The 13,187-nt window shown below is 37.0% G+C and overlaps 1 protein-coding gene across 1 annotated transcript; it reads right to left on the bottom strand.

Moving 5' to 3' along the window:
- Nucleotides 1-126: 126 nt before the first annotated feature.
- LOC107599154 (protein PRRC2B-like) lies at nucleotides 127-9,318 on the bottom strand. Its single transcript, XM_016290668.1, has 4 exons — nucleotides 9,140-9,318; nucleotides 525-627; nucleotides 367-430; nucleotides 127-290 (listed from the first exon to the last, which is right to left on the bottom strand). The coding sequence occupies exons 1-4, from the start codon at nucleotides 9,262-9,264 to the stop codon at nucleotides 127-129; spliced, it is 456 nt and encodes a 151-aa protein (XP_016146154.1). The 5' UTR covers nucleotides 9,265-9,318.
- Nucleotides 9,319-13,187: the final 3,869 nt, after the last annotated feature.

A 13,187-nucleotide genomic window follows, 5' to 3' on the forward strand; every position in this document is an offset into this window, starting at 1 on the left:
GGAAAATAAGCCTATTTTCAAAAATAGTGGAGTGTTCCTTTAAGGCAGAAATGCAGTTTTGAACACGAGCTGTTCTTTTCTACCGTTACAGTTACATATCTGAAATGAAACGATCTAAATGTTTTATCATGCAGAGTGGGACTCACTCTGTGGGCGGAGGCTTGGTCCGGGCCCATACGACGGATCGAAGACGCTTCTTTCCTTGCCAGCCTTGTCCTGTTCGCCTGCTGCTTTCAGCGTCGGAAATTCCTCGTGAGAGAAGGGCTGCAGTCGGCTTGAGACCTTTAAACCTGGACAACAGAGCCAAACAAGTATAAAACATGACATAACAACAAACACTTCTGATCAGAATAAACGGATGATTACCATCTTGATCTACTGCCTTTCCATTGAGCTGTGCCCATTGCTTTGGTCCACCTGTACTTGTGCTCTAGAGAGACAGAAACACATTCAGCAGACATCAGACACCATGACATTAACATCAGGTGAGCACCATGAAGAGATGATGAACGTGCCATCTGTACCTCCTGGCTGGTTATTGGCATGGGCTTCTGAAGATTGGAGACAGATTTCTGTAAAGCCAGCGGTGGCTGCGACTCCGGCAGCTGTGCTGATGATGCAACAGAACTACAGGAGGAAACAGACACTAATCAGACAACGTGTGATGGCTACTTGCATCCAGAAATAGAGCTGGGTATTTTGAGAACAAAGTACATATTTAAATAACCAGCAAAAGATTTCACATGACTACATAAATCACTCAGTTACAGCACGTGGATAAAAAGAGAAAAAAAAGAACTCTCTCAAAGAAAACGTTCACCTCACTGCAAATCTAAGCTTTTGAGCATGATGCCCATGGTCATTTCAGCCGTATGAACTGACCTTCAAAATGTAGCACTGATAACACAACACACACTGAAGATTCATGAAGTCTTGCGACTCAGTTTGTTTACTTGTCTTGCGCAGTTCTAACAGAGTTGCATTAGAACTTTTTTCTTCAAAAAAATAGGCCTATGTGCTCCCAAGTTGAACAATTCAAGAACGCATTAAAAAAAAAATGTTTAGGGGCGTGGTTAAAATTGATCAAATAATGTGTCAAATAATTCCTTAGAAGTGTATACAAGGACACATTTATAAGCAAAATTCTCACATTTATTAAAACACAAAGTAAACTACGTTTATTTTCAGTAATCAGTTTATTAATTATTTATAGGCCTATTTTGAACTGTGTGTATATATACACAGTGCCCTCCATAAGTATTGGGACAGTAATGCCAAAATTGCTTAGTTTGCTGTGGAGTCAAGACATTTGATGAATATGAGTCAAAACTACAGAACGTCACATTTTATTATTAGCCATTTCAACACATACATGTTTAACCAAATAAAAAGCACAGCACTTGAAGTGTTTGATCCCCCTATTTGATGTGAGCATATGTATTTGGGACAATTGAACAAAACAAATATAGACGTTTGAAAGCTAATATTTAGTTACAAATCCCTTGATTGCAAACACAACAGTGAGTCTGCAACCCACAGACATCACCAGACTCTTGGTCTCATCCTTTGAAAAGCTTTTCCCAGCCTTTTTTTTTTTCTCTCCACACTTTTGCTTTCCCATCACACAGATAAAGTTAATCTTTGTCTCATCTGCCCATAAAACTCTGTTCCAAAACTCTACTGGCTCACCTTTGTGCTTTTTTCAAACTCTAATTTTGCCTTTCTATTTTTGATGCTGATCAGAGGTTTGCATCTTGCTGTGTAGACTCTGTAATTCTGTGTCAGTCTCCTGCGGACATTAGATTGTAAAACCATCACCCCAGCTTTCTGGAGGTTGTTGGTGATTTTACATACACTTATTTTAGGGTTCTTTTTCTCTCTCAAAGTCAGCTCCCTCATCTTCATCCTGGTTTGTGCGTGTTGTCATCAAATGCAAGACTCAGAATGCAGAATCAATGGATATAACTGATATGACACTTTTTCTGCTTTTAACATCTGAACAATTAATGCAACAGGACACAGCTGATCACTCAGAAAGACCTGTGAGCCAACTGTCCCAATACATATACTCACATCAGACAGGGGGATGAAACTCTAAAAGTGCTGATCCTCTTAAATGGCAAAATATCTGTGTGTTGAATCACCCAATAACACATTTCTGTAGTCATCTCATATTCATCTTTTAATCATATTTAGATTTCTTGACTCCACAGCAAACAGAGCAATTTTGTCCTTACTGTCCCAATACTTGTGGAGGGGACTGTATACTCTCAATATTAACTAGTTGCTTATTAGCATGCGTAGTACTAGCATACTGGCACATATTAATGGCTTATTTCGTATGACCATATTTTAGATCTCTTAATCCTACCCCATACCTAAACTTATCAACTACATTACTAACTACTAATAAGCAGTAATCAGGATTTTTATATAAATAAAAGAAAATAAAGTTGCAGTTAATAGTGAGATTTGATCCCCAAACTGATGTATGATCATACACACACATTATAATCATACTATATGGTAGTATAATTATATTATTATATACTACAATAAAACAGTGTGTGTAACCAAAGCACCCATAAAGAAAACAAACACCATACGTAATATAACACGCAACTTTCACTTGTAAACAAGGCAATAATCTTAGATAGATCTTATATTAAAACGTCTATACATTACCACTCCAGGTGTCAGGGTTCTTACACCTTTTCCAAAGTAAAATTCAAACACTTTTCAAGCACTTTCTAGATTTTCCAGCACTTTAAACTGTGATAAATTACATGTTTACATTCAGACTTGAGTTCTTCACTTTAAGATGTTATTGTGCTATTAAAAACCACCGGTCTGGACTGCATATAACATTGCCTAAAATAGATAGCCAACATACAGTATATAAATTATGAAATGTACAAAATTAAAGAATTTACAGGGTGTCTGCAGTATTTTTAAGCCCTGCACAAATAAAATGAATACTGTATGAACGGGATAGGGCCATGTATATGGTAATATATTTATGACTGGTACCATAAAATGACTGTTAAAAAAAACAAAAAAACATGATTTGCGGTTCAAAAACAGGTTTTTCACAAATAAATAAAGTTTAATATAGTAATAAACCTCACATTTCAGCATTTAAACTATTAAAAAAAAAAGGGATGTCAAAAGTAGCTATAAGTTATTATCTTAATTTAAAACTCACACACACACACACACCCCTTTGTTAATCGTTTGGATTTTTCAAGGCACATTAGCAAGTTCGCATTATTCTAAACAAGAATAGCAAATTGCCAGCAGGTGGCGCATTTGGAACAGTACAACTACTGTTTCCCTGATAACGACTGTACATAAAGCAGCACTGCACTAATTAACGCTACATTATACACAGGCAAGATGAAACGAAACTGCCATCAAAACTTTTCTGAGGGCAGGTGGTTTCCTTCAGAGATATTTTCATATCAAAACACCCGTGCCGCGTTTTGACATCATTTTGTTTATTTATTCAGTGAAATCATACCCTTATATGAAATTTAATCATCACATTAAGCCATATCATGATTCTTGTCTTTCCATACTCAAATTTTAAGACATCTTGAAATTATAATTAAAGGGGTCATATGATGCTGCTAAAAAGAACATTATTTTGTGTATTTGGTGTAATGAAATGTGTTTATGCGGTTTAAGGTTCAAAAACACATTATTTTTCACATACTGTACATTATTGTTTCTCCTCTATGCCCCGCCTTTTTGAAACGAGTCGATTTTTACAAAGCTCATCGGTCTGAAAAAGCGAGGTGTGCTGTGATTGGCCAGCTATCCAGTGCGTTGTGATTGGCCGAATACCTCAAGCGTGAGACGGAAATGTTACGCCCCTCACATACTGTGATGCCGTGTCCCGGCCGATGCGACGACACAAAAAACATTAAAACAGTGGGGACATAATTACAGATTAATGACTTATACTGTCTTTTTACGTGTTGCGTTGCATCGCGCCGTGTAAACAAAACCATGTCTGCATTTGTGATCAGAAATGACAAACAAGCACTAACGTTACTCTACACTGCTCAAAATTCGTGTTTGAATCATCAGTGGCAAATCCTTTAAATGAAAACGTACTTACAGATCAGCTGAGGCGGCGGGCGAGCGTGAGCTGAGCAGCACTAAGTTGATGTATTTCCTCAGCGACCAGCACAGATCAGCTCTAGGCATGACGAAGCGGATATCGTCCTTTATTGGAAGACCAAATAAAGTAGTTTCGCTTTCACAACGCAGCACACAGCGTCTTCACGACATGGCGGCAGCAACAATACTGGAGCGAGAATAAAAGTTACGCCTTCTTTTTTTGCATGAACATTTGGGCGGCGTTATGCAAATCTTCCCACATAGTGAGGTAGACATGTGGGGGCATGTTAGAACGAGCTGTTTTAGGTAGGTGTGGTTAACTCTTAACTTTTATAAAGAATATCTCTTTGGATTTGAGACTTTAGTCTTTGCAACTTTACAGATCTTCTTTATGCACCAAGAGCTTGTAACACTCCAAAGAGAGAGGAAAAATTGAAAATCGCATCATATGACCCCTTTAAGTATTTTTTTATACCTTTTAAGGCATTTAAGTCTTTTTATGTCCTTAAATTTGAAGTGACAATGGACCTTTATCGCACTTCCTATATCCGGTAAGTGAAGCAGTGTATCACCACTTCCGGTCCCGTCGCAACGCAGTCAAAACTAATGGGAGAATCCTCTCTTTCGCCGGTGTTACTGCAGCATACCTGGCTGCTTTTTATTCTAAACAATGACCCACTGCCTCGGTTTTCACGATTTCCTGACACAACACGGATGAGATGCGGTGGGATGAATTAAGGTCCTTCTAAAATATGTCTGGATTTTGAAATCATCCTGCAGATTCTCATTTTAACAGGCTTTTATTCAACTAGGTAATTACCGGAAGAATCGATACACTACTTCGATGGGCACTTCCGGTAATCAATTCCGCTGCGATAAAGGTCCGTGACGATTAATGTCGATTACGTTTTTGTGTGGGGGAAACGACACATATTCATTCTTCACATTGGTTATTTTAGTAGCATGAAAAACTAAATTGTTATTCATTTTGGGATTAAAACATACAGAAAACGAGCAATAAACGTTCGGACCCATCACAGAAAAGGATGATTTCAGTCTAGCATGAGCTCACTGAATCTTGCTGTCCAAACCGCAAAATTAATTTCTTGTTTACATCGTTTCTGCACTGTTGTTTATGATAACAGTATTCGAGAGAGTGCAGAATGCATTCAGTGAGCGCATGAACTGAACACAACTGTAGCATTTTGCGGATTTTTCCTCACTGGTGACTAATCTGCGCTCAACACAAATGTGTGTGATTTGTTATAATGCTCAATGCTGGGGGGGAAAAAATGTGCATAAAGAAATCTTATGCATTGTGAGCAGATCTAAACGTATGCCGCAATAAACACTTTTCATTCATTTTCACATTGCAGGGGCATTTTTGTTTAACTTTTATATGGCTCGAAAGTGCAGACTCTATGAAAAAAACAGATTTAACGGGAGGCTACTCAAGTATTTAGTTCTCGTTTTAGGCATAATTTGTATTTGTCATTTTCAAGCCATCGCTGACTGAAGCGGCAACCTCCCGGTAGGGATGTAACGTTATGAAAATTTCTTATCACGATTATAGTGACCAAAATTATCACAGTTATCAGTATTATCACGGTATTGTTAAAATGTGCTGGAGATGTTAAAAAAAGTACCGACACATAAATCACTTCAAGTTTTATATTTAAAAATCAACAAACAACAAATGAAATTACTTTTTGTTTGCATAATCACATTACATTAACATTACCAATGATGTTCGGATTTTAAATGACAACTTGACTGACAACAGTTTAATAGCATGTTGAAATATCTAATGTAGATGTTCAAATAAAGCTTTGAAATTTCTATTTCTATTTTCTTTGAAAGCTTAATAAAAAAGTAAACCTCACATTTCAGCCTTTAAATAAAAGAAAAGATATGTGTCAAAATGATTGTTCAAATCGCGGTAATCTAATACAGTTTTAATGATAATTAAAAGATGAAATGGTATTACTAACCATGGGGAATTTTATCATGATTTATCGTCAAACCGGTAATCGTTACATCCCTACCTCCCGGCATGATTTTATCTCACCCTCTTCCATCAGAGGCACGCGTTAATAAAGATCACACTACAGCCACACGCGCAGAGTCGAGCAGAGCTGCTAGGCTTATTTTATGTAAAAAATGATGAACTATTCAGTAAGAAAGCGAATTATTATGAAACCAATGCAACTGCATTTTCAAGCACTTCATTCAAAATCCAAGCATTTTTCAAACCTTGAAAACACTACATTAAAATTCAAGCATTTTCAAGGAATTCAAGTATTCATTGATTGCAACCTGTTCTGAACACGCAACATCGCCACATTTTTACTTTAAAACATGCAGCGTTTACATTTAAATGAATCAGCTCTTTGAAATTTTATCACATTACACTATATCACAACTAGGGTTGGGTACCATTCACATTTTAACCGGTACGGTACCGGTGCCCAATGGTAACTTTTTTTGGTACTTTACTCTGTGTAATTACAAAAACATATATTTCAGTGAAAAAAATCGGCAACTTTAATATTTGAAAGGATACTATGGCAAAGTTATTGCTTTCTTTATTTAAACAGTTTTTTCCCCCATGAATATATGGTTGATCTGAAGAATAAAAGCTGTACCATACACTTGAAATATTATGAGCTATATCACCGCTTATCGATCCTAGGGGTGTGACAATACACTTAGCTCACGAGATGAGACAAAATACAGATACTTGGTTCACTAGAACGAGACAATATTTTAATACCATTTAAGAAATTTTTACTGAAAATATTTGTCTTTTAATTACAAAAAGTGAAACAATGAAGTTGTATTTAGAAATATTTTAACTAATCTAGGGCTGTAACTAATGATTATTTTGGTAATCAAGTAATCTACTGATTATTTTGACAACCGACTAATCTGATATTTTTTTGTAACAAACAGACCTAAGTGAAAACCAGGCTTTAGTATGACTATTTATATATAAAATAACGATGAGGCAATAATAATTGGCTCAAATAAAATATAAAAACCAAGAAATTACATGATTGAATTGAACAACACTGTTAAAATACATTATGTAATATGCGTATACATAACATGAACATAACCAACTTAAGTACAATTATGTATTAAAACAAATACCTGCAGAGGGCGCCAACGGCCTGGTGACGCTTCACTTTACAGCGTGATTAAACGATGTTTAAATCCATTAAATTTTAATATTTGGCCACATGCAGAAACTTTAATTTTGAAATTGCGATGTACAATACATGGCATATTTAGACATAGGTTGATGTATTCTCCTGTGTTGGCAAAAGTTTATAAATGATTTACATTACAAATCTAGTGAGATAATGCACACTGTTTTTCCAGATGAACGTTAAGCAATTCAAATTAACGGCATATGCAGAAGAAGAATTTAGCCCCTTTCACACATACAGTACTGGTAAATTACCGGTAAGTTACCATTAATAGATCATGTGTGAACAGGACCTTTTCAAAAATACAGCTAAATTTGTTCTGGCAATCATATCGTTTTATGGAGATGACATGATGAGTCTGAGCTGTTTACAAAGCTCCGCTGCTTTTTAATTAGTTATCCTATGTAAACATGCGCTAGATGGACATCTTTGCCCACTGTGCCTCGCAGCTTTTTGTCACCCTTCTCCATTCATCAGGGCTGCGACTCCGCAATTGGATACTATTATGCGCGTCTCGTGTTTATAAGAGCAAAACATTCTGATTGGCTAGTAATGTTAGTTTGGTTGAGAGTGAAAGCTGTGCTCCTCTCATACCATTGGTAGGCAAACTCATGGACTCGAAAGTGACATCAATCAACAAGACGACTATTTTTTTCTGCAGCCAAACGCTGCACGCCAGAGATCCGGCATGGTGCCGGAGAACTTTAAGCCCTGTATACCACTTGAGATTTTTAAGACTTTATAGCCATAATTTACATTATATTACAAACTGAATTTTGACCCATTAGGACTTTTCTTTATTCGCTAACCTTTATTTTTATCCACAAATGTGAGTGAAACAGACTATTGAACTCAGACTATTGAGCCCTGCATCAAGTTTTTGCATGTATGCAGCATGATGTGTAATTGAACATTTAAAAATTACTGCTGGTACAATTTTAGCGGGACTACAGCGTTTACAACACATTTTAATTGAGTTGCTATATTCTGGATGAGACAAACTCACAGCAACACAGAGTGACTGTAACAGGGCTCTACACTGCGACTGAAAACTACTGCGTGCGACTATGAAAAAATATTTATGAGCACTAGTGCGACTGACCAGATCTTCATCGTATTTGTGATTGTGATGGCTGAGGGGAGCTTCAAAGGTTTCTACGTGTTTTTGCAGCGTTGAGTAATGCATCACAGACATATCTCATGAATCCTTTCATAAGCAAAGTGTAGACGGCGTAAATAAAAGATTCATTGTGCAGTGCAGAGAGCTTCGTTGATTATAAATGTGAGATCGCGATGAGCTAAGATGAGTGACAGCTTTTAATGATTTTTAAGGCAGTTTGTAAATGTGATACTGATTTAATACAATAGTTCAATAGACAAAAAGTTAATATTAAGTGACATACATTGTCTGACTATAAAACTATTGTCTGATTTTGCTCTATTTCATCATCGAAAATAGTTTGAAAAAGTCACAGCTCAGCCGCTGCGCATTTCCATTCAAACATAGCGGTGTCTCATTTATGAATGAACTGCGTTTTTAAACGAATCTAGTGAGTCAGTGATTCATGATTACCCATTCATAAATACTGTCACTTGCTTCATTCCTGAATGAATCAGCCGTTCGCTGCTCTGCATGACATAATCAGTGCGACTTACAGATGCACCTGCTGTACAATGACACACACAGACACAAAAAACACTCTATGGCTCACGATCTGTCCTTCAATTCACTTCACACACAATGATGTTTTAGTGAGCGTGATGGACAGCAGTGCTGATGCCGCAGCAGCGTTTTCTCTGACCTCTTTGGATCGGGTTGATCCTGCTTGTTTGCCCATCCTGTACCGTCTTTGGGCACGATAATCACGTTGGGATCGTTTCCTTTACTCTCAGACTTCAGACTCGGCAGGTGAGCGGGAGGGGGCATGCGCCGGGCAGCGGCCACTTTGCCAAGACTCTGTAAGCCATGTCGTGCAACAACTGCAGGTGACAGAGAGAGAGAAGTGTGAAATCGGTTAAAACATCACATGTCACAAAAACTGGCACATTATGGTTAACACACATATAGGAGATCAGCTGCTGCTCTGGTGTTACTACACACGGTGTGACAAATCTGAACATGCAAAAGCGATCTGAGATTTAAAGCACAGCTCTATGAAATCAAGACATGCTTTTAGTTTTAATTTTTAACGGTTTAATTAAATAAATAAAAAAACTAAATCAAACAAACTTCAAACTTTAACAATTTGATTATGTATTAATTTAAACAAAAACAGTGCCCTAAGAAATTTTTTACATTTTCCGAAATTGTGTTGTCGTCACAGAAACGTTTCAGTTTTATGATTTAATACATTATCATCAAAACCAGGGGTAATCAAATGAATGCATAAAACTTACATTTTTTTACATTTTAAATCAAATGAAATTTACAATTCCTTCCATTTTTGGCAAGCAGTGCTGCACAAAATGTTTACGGTTTAAATTAATCATGGATACAAAATTGTGATATTCCTAAATATAAATAATTTTTAAATGAGATGTATCAATATTATTACTCTGAGAAGTACATTCTACTGTGCAATAGTAGTATATTTCTGAACTTTTATTTCAGTGGGTTGTAAGATCTCTGAGTATGTGTATCTGCTGACAGTTTTCTTAAATGAAATGGTGAAATGCTGGTGAAGTGATTCTCAGATGAATTTCACGTGTTCACATTCAGTGAGAAACAGATGTGCGTCATGCATGCTTCAGTGTGTGAAGCAGAGCAAACATTGAGACACACTAGAGCTGGACGATATGGCCAAAATTTATATCACGATGTATTTCTTAATTTCAGTCGATACGATAGGATTCCGATATCGATATGAACACTATTAAAAAGCTTCATAAAAACGGCCAAGAACAGCCACAACAGATGTCTGTACCTACAAACTTATGAAAAATTAATTTGTATAATATTTATATAATTATTAATGTAAAATATAATATTTTAGGGGGAAAAATGGCGCAAATAAATACGTTCACCTTTTATTGGTATTTAGCCTTCATACAAACAAGAAATGTGAAATCACTGTTAAATAAATCTCAGACTTCAACAATATGGTTTAGTAATTAAAATCATTTAATTATTGTCCGTGCAGAGGCTATTCCGTTTTATTGATCTATGGCGCATTCATTTTGATTCTTTACACGTGTAATGATGTCCAGTGACTTGTTTGCATTATTTATGCATTATTTTATTTATTTGTAAGACTTTTTTATGACTAAATTTGGTAATGGGAGAGTAAAAATATTTTTAAAATGTACACCGTTCAAACTAGGCTGCTTATGTTGAAGTGTTTGGGATGTGGCTTTTAATGATGAGACCTTTTTTGTAATCAGGCTCTCAAAAAGTATATAACAATTTGGATATAGATTTATCGGCCAACATATCGGTTATCGGCTTTCAAAAATAAAGAATAATCGGTTATCGGTATCGGCCAAAATTTTCATATCGGTGCATCCCTAGTTAACCCAAAAATGTATATATGCTTACAAAAAACCGTCAGAATGAGTCTGATGAGTTGATAAAAACATCACAATAATCCACACCACTCCAGTCCATCAATTAACGTCTTGAGAAGCCAAACGCTGCATGTTTATAAGAAACAAATCCATCAAGGCGTTTTTAACTTCAAACCACTGCTTCTGGCTAAAATGATCCATATCCATAACATGATCCATAATAATGCTTCCTCCAATGAAAAAGTCCATCCCCTGTTGTCTCTCATATCAAAATCCACCCACATATTTGTTTAGAGCTGTTTTGGCCTGTTTGATCGGTGCAGATTTTTCTCCTGATTCAGACCACTTTTTGACTGGAGACTCATATTTTAGCCGGAAGCAACGGTTTGAAGTTAAAAACGCCTTCATGATGGATTTGTTTCTTACAAACACACAGCTTTTGGCTTCACAATGTTGATTAACTGATGGACTGGACTGGTGTGGATTACTTGTGTATTACAGAGATGTTTTTTTTCAGCTGTTTGGACTCTCACTCTGACGGCACCCATTCACTGCAGAGGATCCATTGGCGAGCAAGTGCTAAATGTCTCCAAATCTCTTCCTACGAAAAAACAAACTTCATCTGGGACGGCCTGAGGGTGAGGACATTTTTTGCAGATATGCATTTTTGGGCCAACTACTCCTTTAATAAAAAGGTAACACTTTACAGTGTCTGTTTCAGGTTACACATCTTTAATATACCGATAACAAAAACTGATGCATAATTACAAGCAACTAAACCTGAACCAACCCCTAACCCTACAGTACGTGCATGTTGTTAATATTACTCAGTTCTTGCTTGTATAATTGCAAAAATGGCTGATGCACTGCTCACACATTTTTAAAAGACCACCACCACCATCATCATCATCATCAGTGCCAAACTCAGATTCATCATGACAGAGATATCAAATCTGCTCTCATGAGCCTTCCCGAGAAATACTGACAGTGAGCTCTTACAAGCGATCATTATGAAATCAATGTGATGTAATACGAAACATTTTGATGCCAGGCTAAACGAAGCTAACACATCTGTCAACGATAACTGTCAATGTACAGTTAGCATGAGATGTAAACAGAGGCTCTTCAGCCTGATTATTAAACAAACCGCTCATTTCACACACACGAAATCAACACGATCACACACTAGATGTTGTAAACACGAGCGTGAGAGCTGATAAATAACGACATTTAATATAACGTGAGCTATTTTCACTGAGACTTCATGAGGTCTTTAGCAATGCTATTGACATTAGCCTCGAGCCGCTTCTGTTGTATAAACTCCACCAGATCCGACAAACGAGCTTCAAACCGGGACAGAAAGCGCGGCAGCGCGGGTGTTTAATTAACATCGGCTGGTAAAATGAGTTATCAATGCGTTAATGAGGGGTTTCTGGTGACTTGTTGATGTGTGAGCCGATTAAAAATGGCTGCTGCTCAGAACAAAGCGACACAAACACTGAGACATCCTGCGACAAACCGGCGAATAACCGCACAGAGCGCGCTAATAACTCACCGATTGAACGTACGACTGTCGCTTCAGCTCACATATATCGATATATTTCCACCGGATAGAGAAACTCGGAAGGATGGATGCAGATTTGTCTCTGTTTTTCTCTGTTCGCTTGTTGTCAGTTTCCCGACCTGAGAATGAAGCTGCTGCAGCCGTCGCGAGAAATCGAGTCTCCACCCGCGATCGGGTCTCCTTTAGGACCCAGGCGGTAGCTGTTTTAAATGCCTGATCAAAACTTGTGGTAGCTTGTTGTATCCAGACATAAGGGCCTGGTTTCACAGACAGGGTTTAGACTAACCATAGTTCAATTAGGACATTTTAATTAATTTTTCATAAACGTGCCTTAGAAAACACATTACTGGTCTGCATCTTGAGCCAAAACAAAGGCACTGATATATTTTAAGATCAGTCAGTGCAAGTTTCTTTCAGTTGAAACAGCTCAGACTTACATTTTAGTCTGGGACTAGGTTTAAGCCTTGCCTGTGAAACCGGGGGGTAGTCTATGGTTGTATCTGTCCAATACTATCTAAGATGATGTGGCAGTAAAGACATTTATAACGTTACAAAAATGTCTAATAAATGCTGTTCGTTTGAACTTTCAATTGATCAGAGAATTCTTTATAAAAACTGTATCTTCAGTTTCCACAAAATATTAAGCAGTACAACGTTCTTTTTAACATTGATATAGCCTAATAACAAGAAATATTTCTTGAACACCAAATTAGCATAGATTAGATTTAGTGCGCTGTTAAACGATTAATCGTGATTAATCGCATCCAAAATACAAGTTTTTG

The sequence above is a fragment of the Sinocyclocheilus grahami genome, unplaced genomic scaffold (genome assembly GCF_001515645.1).
Source record: "Sinocyclocheilus grahami isolate Dianchi unplaced genomic scaffold, SAMN03320097.WGS_v1.1 scaffold261.1, whole genome shotgun sequence".
NCBI lineage: Eukaryota > Metazoa > Chordata > Actinopteri > Cypriniformes > Cyprinidae > Sinocyclocheilus > Sinocyclocheilus grahami.